The sequence below is a fragment of the Echinops telfairi genome, unplaced genomic scaffold (genome assembly GCF_000313985.2).
Source record: "Echinops telfairi isolate 266 unplaced genomic scaffold, ASM31398v2 ScPeMD7_44;HRSCAF=162, whole genome shotgun sequence".
Lineage (NCBI taxonomy): Eukaryota > Metazoa > Chordata > Mammalia > Afrosoricida > Tenrecidae > Echinops > Echinops telfairi.
Window position 1 is genome coordinate 13,817,957 of NW_022103942.1, and position 13,728 is coordinate 13,831,684.

The window sequence follows — 13,728 nt, forward strand, 5'->3', positions numbered from 1 at the left end:
ATACAAATGACAGTTATGTCTTTTATAACCCTATATCTACATCTTTACAAATAGTATGATGTATGACGCATTATTGTTAGGGACCTTAACTAATGAAATTCTGCAGGCTCATTTTTCAGATAAAACTCACCAAGGTTAAGTATCTTAGGGAATGACAAAGAGGCACATTATAGCAAGTGGGATTTAAATATTTAAATATTCTGATTAGCCCACTAAGCCATGCTGACTTATAGGAAAACAACTCTCTAAGACATTGTTAATACTTCTAAAGGATCTTAATATGGATACATGATATTTCCTGAGAGCACATTTTCTTTTTAACACAGAAAAATAAAACCGAGTCATATTAATAAAATATTTCTGCTGTCATATGCTAATGTGTTAAAATGGATTGGCCATCAAAAACCTGCAATGAGAAATATTCTGAATAACTTTACAGCAAATCCACTTTAGACATATAGCAATGTCTAACATGTCCATAGTACTTTCAACTGTCAATATTAGTCTAATACAACAATGTCTCACAACAATTCAGGTAGCAAAATAGGGCAGGGCTGACATGTGACATGTGAACAATTTAACTATACAAGCTGAAAGATTTTCTCCAAGTAAATGGCAGGGAAAAATGAGCTGTGACTTGAAAGCAAAGCCCTAAATTCACAGCCTCAAGCAGTTCTATTTATTCTACCACATTAAGGTTCTGAAAATCTTATGTATTGACCTTGACAACCTATTATCATGTCTAAAAGAATATATCACATTAAAACATATAGCATGCTTTTAATCATCAGAACACATTTGTTTACTTTCAAAAGGACAGGAAAATGCATGTTAAGGAAGAAGAATCCCCATGATTAAATAGATACACTGATTGATTAAACCAGTCTTATCTGTTATGTTTTCTTGGGGAAGTATGTGAAAAATGTGAGGCATTTCCATAATAATGTTAGTTTTTATGTTTAGCACTCATGATAGGAACAAGGTAATTTTTCTCCCTTTTTATGGGCAGAAGAAGATCTAAAACACACTTTCCATCCAGCTGTGCACCAATTTAGTGGGGGGCTGGGGAATTGCAACTTTAAGTTTATATCAAAGTAAAAAAAATTTAAAGTTGGTTTGCTTAGATTCACCTCACCTAGGTACAGAAAGGGCAGCTTTCCCCAAAGCAATTATAGTTTACTCTGAAAAACTGCGAGAGCAAAATAAAAAACATTATTTGAAAAAATGTATGCATGGAAACTTATTAGGATTCTTAGAATCTAGCTATTCTGAACTGAAGATATTATCACTTTGCATGTTGTTATGCTTGCTGAAGCAAAGTCAAGCTAATTGAATTATAGCAATTTATTTGTGTAGACTGCCAATGTGGAAATGCAGTCAATTAATATGCTGTATGTTGACTTGAAGATCAAGTGGCTTATTCTATTATAGAAATATAAGTAATTTCTAATCCTTCAAATTGTACCCAGAGACTCAGAACCAATTAGCAAAATATTTAATAAATGCATAAAAGTTAAAGATTCAAAACGATCAAAGATCATTTTAATTTTTAGAATCAGGTAAATTAAACTAAGTTCGAGGGTCAAGCACAAACTTAAAAAGAGCATGACTTGCTTCCACCAAAGTCAACAGCTTTCCAATTAGTGAATATTATGCTATGGTAACTTCAAGACTGATGAAATTTCCAGGTATTTAGCTACATGCATTACAAGCACAACCCACGTTAATTGTGTTAGTAATAATCAGAACCTTAATATAGAATATTAGTAAACCAGGTCTCTTATGTAAAACAATTTGTATTGCACAATTCATTCCTGGAAATACAACACATGAAGAGATTGAAAATGTTTTCTCCGCTTCATTTGCAGATAATATTGCCCCTGGGAGACCTTGGGATATTGCAGTATAATATACTATGTAGAATACATAATTTTTATTCTGTCTCCTAATGTTTCCCTCTTAATTATTTAGTGAAATTTGAATTTGATTCTAATAATAGTTATGTTATGATTTTAAGTGAATTTGAATAAAAAAATATTGCTCACTCATACTTTTTCCAATTTTCTTCCTTATGGTATATACTAAAGTATATCACAAAATACATCAGAAAAGAAACTTAACAACCCAGAATCCTATTTGTGTGGGTGTTGTTGTTGATTTTTTCTAGTTAATTATAGTTATTCAGCTATCAAAATCTCCAAACTTAAAATTCACTAAGACTCTCCATCAAAAATCACAGCTGTCATTAATATCTATATTAGTTGTCATTTGAGTAAATGTGGCAACAACTGAATGGTGCCATGAAGACTAAGCATTTGTCTCTCTCCCAGAGCAATGTCTGCAGAGAAAGTATAGTAGTGATTCAGGACTGTATATATCATTTCTCTTCTGTGTACTTAATAGAGAACTATGGTTTCTGGAACTTTCTCTGACATCTGGTTTAAGTTCTGTTGGTGATAGATTCATTATAACTACAAGATAAGTAAAATATATATTGCTACAAATTATAGATACTATTATTAACCAAAATATTAAAATGTGAAGATTATTAAAAAACCTGCGATATACAAATGATACAACCTTGCTTACTGAAATAGAGAAGAACTTGATAAGTGGGATTGTGACTGAATGCAAAGAAAACCAAAATACTCACAACTGGTCAAGTATACAACATCATGAGAAACAGAGACAAGATCAAAGTTGCCAAGGATTTCATTTTGCTTAGATCCATAGTCAATGCTCAGGGAAGCAATAGTCAAGATATTAAACTATGTATTGCAATGGGCAAATATGGTGTACAAGATATACTTAAGAGGATGATAAGAAAAGTTGTCAGTTTGAAGACTAAGGAGAACTTGCCCCAAGCCATGGTATTTTCTATTGTTCATGTGCATGTAAAAGTTAGATGATGACTAAGAAAGACCACAGAAGAATTGTTACATTTTAATTATCATGTTGCTGAAGAATATTAAAAGTACTATAGACGCTCTTTCCGTCTCTGGCCCCGGTAGGGAGAGGAGCCGCCGCCATGTCCGCGCATCTGCAATGGATGGTCGTGCGGAACTGCTCCAGTTTCCTGATCAAGAGGAACATGCAGACGTACAGCACCGAGCCTAATAACCTGAAAGCCCGCAACTCCTACCGCTACAACGGGCTGATACACCGCAAGACGGTGGGTGTCGAGCCCGCTGCCGATGGCAAGGGGGTTGTGGTGGTCCTGAAGCGGAGGTCAGGCCAGCGGAAGCCTGCCACCTCCTATGTTCGGACCACCATTAACAAGAACCCCCGGGCCACACTCAGGAGCATCCGGCACATGATCCGAAAGAACAAGTACCGCCCTGACCTTCGCATGGCTGCTATCCGCAGAGCCAGTGCCATCCTACGCAGCCAGAAGCCTGTGATGGTGAAGAGGAAGCGGACTCACCCCATCAAGAGCTCCTGAGCACCCCTGGCCCAGAGCAATAAAGAGAACTGCCCTCCAAAAAAAAAGTACTATAGACTACCAAAAGACAAACAGTTCTGTTGTGTAGGAAATATAGCCATAATGTTCTTTGGAAGCAAAGAGGGTGAAACTTTGTCTCATACATTTTGGTCATGTCATCAGGTAATACCAATCTCTAGAAAAGGATATCATGCTTGTTAAAATAGAGGGTCAACAGATTATATATATATTACCACCTGGAACAATGGGGGCAAACCTGACAATACTTAGGATGGAGTACGACATGATAGTGTTTCATGCTGTTGTATATAAGGTCATTCTGAGTCTTAACTATTTTGACAGCATTTAACAACAATAAAAATAAGACTAAGACAAATATATTACTGAGATAATTTTTGTGTAGCCATTCACAGATCTCAAAATCAACTTTAAACACATTTTGTTTGGAATAAACACATGGATGTATGAACTGGAACCATAGTAGCAATATATGTTTTCACTTACCCTATTATGTAGATAGATAGTTCGTGATTAGAAAATTTAGCATTTTACTTTCTAGAAGTATGTAACTTCAACTGCACTCATTTTCACACTGTGCTGTTGTTATTGTTCAGAGCCTTCAAGTTGTTTCAAACTCGAAGAGTCCCTATCTATGTATAACAGAACAGAATGCTACAATGCTCTGCTTCATTCTCAGTATTGTTATGTTTGCACCAATTGTTTCAGCCAGTGTTTCACTTCATCTCATCATGGGTCTTCAGCTTCTTCACTGCCCTTCTACATTACCAATATTGATTTTTTTTTTAAAGGACTGGTCTCTCTGAGTAGCATGTCCAAAGCATGTGGTGTAAAGTCTACCATCTTTGCTTCCAAGGACCATTCTGGCTGTACTTCTTCCAAGGCACATTTGTTTATTCTTTTAGACGTCCATATTCTTCCCCCACACCATAATTCAAATGCCTGAATTCTTCAGTCTTTCTTATTTAATGCCCAACTTTTGAATTAATTGTACACCATAGTTAGTCTGGGTAGACTAGGGAAACAAACACAGGGAGACTCATATGTATAGGAAAGAGCTTTATATAAAGAGCAATTGTACATAGAGAGGACATCCCAGCCCAGTCCAGATCAAACCCATAAGTCCGATATTAACCCATATGTCTGATACCAATCTAGAAATTCCTCTTCAGATTCATGCAGCACATGCAATGAAGCTGAATGCAGGAAGATCACAGGCCAGTGGCTGGAAAATCTAGTGGATTCAATGGTGATGGAAGCATCTCAGCGCTGACAGGGGTCTCCAGATGGCTCCTCTCACTCCAGGGCTCTGGCTCCATCAGTGTGTCTCCATGTGGCTTGTCAACAGGAAGATGAAACAGAGTGTGTGGGTCTGGCCTCCAGTGTGCTATTTATCTCTGTAGCCCATGCAAATGATGTCATCAAGCCGGGACATGATTAACAGACAAACTCCACTCCTTTACTCTTAATAATCTCAAGTTGAAACCAGATTATGTAACTACCACATATGGTGAGAGGATACAGGACTGTTCCATACCTTTCCTGATTCTAAATCGTTCAGTATTCCCTTGTTCTGTTTGAATAACTGCATCTAGGTCCATGTTTAGGTTCTGCAGGAGCAAAATGAAGTGCTCTGGAATTCTCTCTTTCGCTCTCTTATTTTTTCCCACTGCTATGCATGGTTTGTCATGACACAGATCTTTCAAGATTAGGAAATTTATTATTTGACTTTCTGGAAGTGCATAACTTCAACTGTAGTCAACGTCAAACAGTAGATTTCTTAGTTGTAAATATTTATTTCTGACATTACCCTGTATGTTTCATCACTATAAATTTTAGGCATAAAAATACTCCAGAGTGAAAGATAAATAGAGCAAAATTCTATAGAAATCTAGATAATACTAATTACGATTGAGATTCAATTGTTAAGAATTACATTGTTAAATAAACTACTCTAAATATGATCCTAGGCATCTGAGAACTGACATTTATTGTCTATGGCTACTTTGAATTGGACAAATTGTATAGAAATATTGCTACATTCATTGTCAAAAAGAATGTTTCACGATTTATGAAATAAAATGTGCTCACTGATAGGATAATATCCATATGCTTACAAAGAAATCCGTTAATATTATTATTTAGATTTCTGCACTGACCACTAATGCCAACAGTGAATAAATTGACAAATTTCTCATATATATATTGAATAATATTCAAGCATGCAATCAAGATGCGCTGAATACTACTGGAAAATATGGTCTTGTTATAAAACTGATACCTAAAATGACATGTGAAGTTTACCAAGACCATCAACTTATTCACTGCAAATATGTTTTTCAACAACATGAATAGTAACTATACATAAGGACCTCACCAGCTTGAATATATAAGAATCATTGACTATACCTTTGGCATCATACAGTGGTGATGCTTGAGTTCATCAGTCAGAATAAGTCCAGGGGCAAATTGCATATCAGATAATAATAGCTCATATATATGTTCAAGTTGAAGCTGAAGAAAATTAACCATAGTACATATGACCAAAATACCATCTTAGATACATCCTACATTCATTTAAATATCAAAGGAATAGATTTGACTCATTCAAAATGAATTCTGGGATGACATCATAAATGAAGAAATAAATAAATCATTAAATAAACAAGGAAGAAAGAAAACACCAAAATGGATCTTAGAAATTACTCTGAAACTTGCTCTTGAATATAGAGTAGCTAAACTGTATAGAAGAAATATTGAAGAGACCCAAACAAAAGATTTCAAAGAGTGACTTGAGAAAACAAAGTATAATGAAATATGCAAAGACCTAGAGTTAGAATACCAAAATGGATGAACAAGCTCATTATTTCTCAAGCTGAAAGTTTGAACAAAACAAAAAATCAAGTCTAGAGTATCAATATTTAAGGATTCTGTGGACCAAATATGAATAACCCATAAAAACAAGGAAGAAATATGCAGTCACTTTACCAAATATACTTGTTCATTTTAAATTATTTCAGGAGAATCAAGAGAACAATGGTCCACAAAGAAGTCCTAGCAGTACTAAATGCACTGGCTAAAAACAAGGCTCCAATTTTGAGGCCACACTTAACTGTAAGCCCTAAACAAACAGCAATTAGCAATGTAGCCCTGCTTGATAATTATACTCATGAAGGGATGACTGAATACATGGGTGCTATAGCAAATTTTGGTGAAGCAATAAGGTGCTGGCCAGCTATCAGAAAGAAGGGTCTGGGGTCTTAAAAGCTTGTCTTAAAGCAAGCAGCCAGCTAAGTGATGTGTCAGGTAAGTCCACATGGAAGAAGAACATCAGTCCGTGTGATCCAAGGATTGAAAATAATAAAATCCAAGAGTGAAGAGGGAAGCATACAAATACTAAACTCCAGTTTTCAGGAGGCTATGGATGATCACGATAGTCGAAAACACATTTTGCAGATTCCCCATCGGTATTACGCTTCCATGAATTCCCGGGGACCTCTAACCAAGGCATTGAGTAACCTTTTCAGACAGAGTGTACCAGAAAGTGAATTAATATATATGTAGTTAGGTTAAACTTTAACACCTTAGCCTTTGTTATACCTTTGGATGCATTTGAAAATTTCTTCTAATTTGTATTATCTGCTTTCTTTTGGATCAAGATTTTTCTGTGTTATCTTTTGTAATTATTATTTTGGGGTATGATTTTCTTTGTACGAAATCTAGCACAGATAAATCTATAGAGACAGTAACTCTATTAAGAGCTTCTTAGGGTTATCAGAAAGGACGTTGGGGGAAAATGAGGAACAAATAATAATGAGTACAAAAACAAAGAAACTGTTCTGTAATTGATTGTGATGACTGCGCAACTATTTTTAAAATATATTCAAATCACTGAATTATATGCATGTGAATTATATGGCAATAAAATGGTTTCAATAAACAAATTAAAGAAAACTGGTGTAGTACCAATTAAGATATTTCGACAAACAGACGCAGTGCAGGAAATTCTCACTCATGTATGCCAAGAAATTTGTCAAACCTGGACAACCTGCTGGAGGTAATATATATTTGTGTGAATTTCAAAGAAAAGTGATCCAAAAGAACATAGAAATTATAAAACAATATACTTAAAATTGGAAAAAATAATTGCAATAGTACATTGGCAGGAGAACACTGGGAATTTAAGTCAGATTCAGAAGGGAACTTGAAATAAGGAATATCATTGCTAATGTCCAATGAATATACAGCAGAACCCCAGATCTCAACGCTAATCCTTTCTAGAAGGAGCATCAAGATACTATGCAGTTGAGTTATGAATCAATTTTTCACATAAGAAATAACAGAAAACAGATTAATCCATTCTCAACCACCAAGTTTTCACCCTAAACTTGCCTTTTTATACAAAACAGTACATAGACATTTTAAAGTAAACAAGTTCAGAGTTAAATAAGAAACACAACATGAAAAACGTTTTTAACAACTACAGTATGGCCCATACCTTGAGATTGATGAGGATCTGAATCTGTGGACATGGATGTGGAGAGGAGGTATGGAGAGAGAGTCACCCTTCCATAAAATCAAATGGTAGCTGCTTTCAGGAGGTTTTTCCCTTCTTTACCTTTTTTCACTAGGACCTGGCTGGCTTTCTCTAAAAACAAAAAAATTCTGTCTAATGTGGTCTGCTGTTGGCGTTTCCTTAACTGTTTTCTAAAAGGGTTGACTAAATTATCATCAACAATATCAATAACACAGTTAACCAGCTCCTTATCATGATGATTCTTTTAAAAAAACACAACTCTTTCTTAAGATCCATGTTTTTATATAAAAACAATACAAAAGCACAAAAAACTAAGAGAATTATAGCAAAACGCTTGGAACATAGCCGCAAAATGTTTAAACAACCCATACGAACATCTCCAACTAATGCCCAGTGACCAAAACATGAACTGCTTTTGTTTACAAAAATCACATGTGCCCATCTGTTTGGACTAAGCTGAAACAGGTCAGGGCGCTGCATGTGCTTCCCTGAAGGTCAGCAGCAGATGGCGCCAGATAAGATAACCAGTGAAACCAGATGTCCAGGTTTGAAGAAAGCAGCAAGGAATTGATGAGCAATTCTGGGAATGTCCAGACCCCTTATGCTAATTGCCATACATTCCTCACCACCCCTTTAAAAACCTGTGCCCCCAGCTGCTGAGCACGACTTCCCTGATCTGTTGGCCTAGGTCACAGAACCTCATCCAGGAGCTCCCCAACCCCCTAATAAAGCTATTTCTGTTTCTGCTTTCCCTTGTCCTCTCAGTTATGTCTGTCTGTCTCCCTGTACCTCAGTTTCACCTTTACAGGGTCGGATTCTGACGTCTTGTTTGAACTCTGCTGCAAAATGTTCTCGACATTTCACATCAAAATCCGATTATGTCAAGTACTGATGCGGTTGAGTATCAGGATTCTACCGTATGCTAACGCAGAGAAAACCAGAAACATACCAAATACCTGTGCTTTACTGACTGTGCTAAAACATCCAATGAATCATCAATTATGGATAGAATGGGTAACTCCAGAACACTTACCTGTGCTCACATGGAACCTATACATAAAACAGGTAATCATTAGAATTAAACAAGGAGGTATTTTAGATGAAAATATGCTAAAACAGATTAAAATTTAAAAAATATATGCATCAGAGTTGTGTTCTTTCAGAATATTTACATAATCTGTATGATGAACAAATAATCTAAGAAGCTGGACTATCTAACACGAATGAGGCAATGACACAACTTTGCTTTCTGAAAGCAAATAATACTTGAAGCACTTAGTAATGAAGACTACAGTCTTCAGTATGTGATACACGTCAACATGAAAAGACAAAAGTCCTCACAATAAGACCACTATGTATCATCATGTTAAGCATAGGCAATACTGAAATTCTCAAGAATTTACCCATATCCATAATCAATTTTATAGAAGCAGTAGGCAAGAAATCGAACTACCCATTGCATTGGGTGAATCTGCTGCACAAGTCCTCTTTAAAGTGTCAAAAAGCAAATAGGTCAATTTGAGGACTAAGGTGTGCCTGACCCAACATGTAGTATTGTTAGGTAGGCTAGCATAGGGCTGGGGAATGTCCGTTAACGCATGCCCAGAGGGCCAAGCTAAGGAAACAAAAGGAGTGGCGCGCTGCACATGTCCAGAGGCTCAGGTTTCCCTCCGGCAGGCATGGGCGGGCGTGAACCTGAATTGGCCCACCTAGGCCAGGTGAATTCAATTCAGCCAATGGGGTCGATCAGGGGTCCCTGTGGAATCCTTGAAAAGGCAGGAGCCCAGAGTCCAGCGGCAGAACTTTGGCAGAGAACTTTGAGACACTTTTGCGTGACACCGAGCAACTTCCAGCCAGGCTGCATATTGGGGAGGAGTCCTATGGGTGCCTGTGTAAACCTGAAACTTCTTCTAACGCTCATAAAACTCACTTGGATCACAAACCAGGCTTCAGCATGAATTCTTTCTCACACGGAGCCAAAGACCAAGGTATAGCTAGCTCCAGAGAAATCTAACAGTATTTTCAATTGCCTCATATGCATGTGAAGTTGGATAGTAAATGAGGATGAGCAGGAAATAATTGATACATTGGAATTATGGGTCTGGAAAATAATATTAAACATACCACGGACTGTCAGAAAAGCAAATCTGTCTTGGAAAAAGTATATCCAGAGTGGTTTTTACATGCCATGTGGCAAACTAACCACTTGGATGAAAGTGAAAGCTGCAGAAACTCTACACTCCTGACCACAGGGCTTGAAAGATCTGATAATGCACATTCTCCAGATAGTTTTCTCCACAACTGTCCTGCATTAAGATGCCAATGAAAAGCTGACTCATACAGGGCACCTGGCTCCTAGCTACTTAACTAAAAGATGTGGATCTTTAAGAGCAGTCAGTCTCCCTTTGTCCCCGTCTCCCTAGGGGTCAATCATTCCTTTGTCTCATAGATGCCAGATACTTATCTTGAGGTGCTTTCCCAAGAAACTCAGGATACCTCTGATTCACACTTTGCTCAGTCTCTTGTGTACTGACTGATGGAGGCTTGCTACTACAAAAACTCCCTGTAAAATGAACTCTCCCTTTTATTCCAAAATTGTAGATGAGCCCCTGTACCCCTTCTTTTCTGTCTAAGGACACTCAACTGTGGAGCTGAATCCCACAATGCCAGGATGATGGGAGTTTATCTTATTGTATTTTTGTATGTTATCAGCAGAGTCCATTTCCTGTAGAAGGACTTCATACTTGGTAAATTAGAGAGTTAGCATAGAAGAGAAAGACCTTCAATAAAACGGATGGACACATTGGCAACAACAGTGGGTTCAAATATATTAATGATTGTGATAATGACACAGGATCAGGCAGTGTTTCCTAGACAGCAACTAACAACCACATGTGTCAGCAAAATTGTTTTCTTCCTACATTGCACATTGAATTTGTTTGTAAAAGCTATTATTCTTGTTTCTATATTATTAAGATGATGATGATTATTACAGTGTTAATAGATTTTAGAAATACGATGTTAGAATTAATGTTTATTGAGTTCAAATAGGTACACATTGTTTAGCATTGGAGCTTATATAAGCATATTAGCAATTTAGTTGCCATATATAATATTTGTTGATAGTAATTCTTATTATTTCAGATGGTCTGGTATAAACAAAATGGTAGAGATGCAGATGGTTTAATTTTTAGCAAGAACAGAAAGAAGTTAGGCAAAGAAGTTTATTATTTGCCCTGAGTTAAATTGTATGAGGACATGAAGGAAAAAAGAAAGAGAGGGATGTAGATGAAGACAGAAATTGTCTAAGCAGAGTCACAAAGTTTGACTCTTCCTATGGTGCTTGGCTATTAAAAGATATGCAGTCTGAAGTCTTTAAGGCTTGAAGTTAAACAAGCGATCATCTAGCAGGGAAGCAACAAAGCCCACATGGAAGAAGTACACCAGCCCGTGTGATCATAAGGTGTTGATGGGATCAGGTATCAGGCATCAGAAACAAACAACAAGCAATCATATTGATGTGAATGAGGGGGGTCAGAGTGGAGACCCAAAGCCCATCTGTACACAATTGGACATCCCCTTACAGAAGACTCACAAGGAATGGAGGAGCCACCCAGCATGTAGTATAGCACCAACAAAACACACAACATTCCTCTAGTTCTTCAATGCCCGCTCAACTATCATGGCCCCAGTTCTACCTTACAAATCTGGCTAGATCAGAGCATGTACACTGGTATAGATAAGAGCTCTCAATGACACAAGGAATCCAGGACAGATAAACCCCTTAGGAACAATAATGGGAATAGTAATACCATAAGTGTAGGGAGAAGTTGGGGGGAGAAGGGGGAGAATGGGGGAGCCAATCGCAGTGAAAGATGTATAACCACCTCTACTACCCCCAGAGGGATGAACAACAGAAACGTGGGTGAAGGGAGACAGTAGATGGTGTAAGATATGAAAATAATAGTAATTTATAATTTATCAAGGGACCATGAGGATGAGAGGCTGGGGGAGGGAAGGGAAAAAGAGGAGCTGATAATAAGTGCTCAAATAGAAAGAAAATGATGGCCACATATGTACAAATGTGGTTGATACAATTGATGTATGAATTCTTATAAGAGCTATAAGAGCCCTGAATAAAATAATTTATTAAAGAAAAGCAATATCCCAGGGATGGTATTTTTAATTACCACATATGATGTGGTAATTTTCAATCACCTAATATGCATGTGAATGTTGGATATTGAATAAGGAAGACTGAAGAAGAATTGATGCATTTGAATTGTGCTGCTGGAGAAGAATATGGAAATAGCATGGACTGCCAAAACAACAAACAAATCTGTCTTGGAAGAAGTACGGCCAGAGTGCTCCTTAGAGGTAAAGGGTATGACTTAGTTTAAACACCCTGCTTAGGTGGGATCTTAAAGACTTCCTCAAGGAAACAAAGGGTGTGGCTTGATCACACCCTCTACTAGGATCAGGTCTTAATCCCACTTTATTGCAGTTCATTAGTAGAGAATGCCCTACAAATGGGACCATAGCCAGAGATGTTTATATAACGTCCAGAATTATATCATATGAGGACTTATTGCCAGAAGGGGGCCATATTAATTGACTGTAACTCATCCACATGGGTAAATGAAAGTACTTAAAACTTTACACAATCTACATCATAAGGTTGAATCTACTTTAAGGAGGCGACTCTTTCCCAATCATATTTTGTGAGCCTTCCAACCTAAAATGCTCATCTTTGGGCACTATAAAAGGTAATGTGCTCCTGCTACCCGTAAGATTTTCATTAGGCAATGTTTTTAGATAGGGAACACTTGGTTCTTTTCCCTAGTCCATCAATTTGCAAGCTCTGCTAAAACTTGCTCAGCAACAGCCTACTTGTATTTGAAATACTAATGGAAGAGTTTCCAGCATCATAGCTATACAAATGCCATTACATTGTGTCAAATTGACAGAGAAGTGGTGCGACATAGAAAGTCATGGGCAACTTGGGAAGGATGACATAAGTGGGTTCCTCTCAGAGGATACTAAGTGAAGTATTCATAGGCATGAAGAGGACCAGTTCACCTCAAATCTTCTATCATTTACTATTTTCTTCCCATAAGCTATTAGTTTTTGTTTTTTACTCGTTACTTTACTTTATATAAATAATAACAATTTTCAATTGCCATAACTATGTCTCTTGTGGATATAATTCAATTGCATCATAATTCAATTGCACCATAAAAATAATAGTCATTGTCCCTGAAGTTTCATGGCTGCTTGGGATTTGATTTACAAGTACAACCTCTGTGTGTATGCACATGTATAAATACATGGGAAGACAGATTAGTGGTAGGCTGATTGAAGATGATGGGTTGAGTGCTAATTTGTGGTGGCCAAGGCACTTACTGGAATCATGAAAGCCAGTCTCCTCAGTCATTAGTAATAACAGTTTATACTTAATGATAGGCTGCTTGCTATGTGTCAGGCACTGCTACTTAAGTGCACTAAGTGAGGTACTGGTGGATATAGATAGAGGTAACTGATTCACCTCAAATCTTTTCCTGCTGTTGACTGTTACATTATATAAAAATAAAAATAACTTTCAGTTGCTAGCACACTGTAATGTGCCTTTATTCATGTTATACAATTGGGAAGAGAGTAGAATCCTAAATAGTCTCATGATTGCTTGGGATTAGGGTACAACCTGTGTGTGTATGTACACATGGGCACATAC

The 13,728-nt window shown here is 37.1% G+C and overlaps 1 protein-coding gene across 1 annotated transcript; it reads left to right on the forward strand.

The window, feature by feature from the left end:
• The first annotated feature begins 2,996 nt into the window (after positions 1–2,996).
• LOC101662164 (60S ribosomal protein L28) lies at positions 2,997–3,474 on the forward strand. The gene has a single exon (XM_004711199.4). The coding sequence runs from the start codon at positions 3,029–3,031 to the stop codon at positions 3,440–3,442; it is 414 nt and encodes a 137-aa protein (XP_004711256.1). The 5' UTR covers positions 2,997–3,028; the 3' UTR covers positions 3,443–3,474.
• Positions 3,475–13,728: the final 10,254 nt, after the last annotated feature.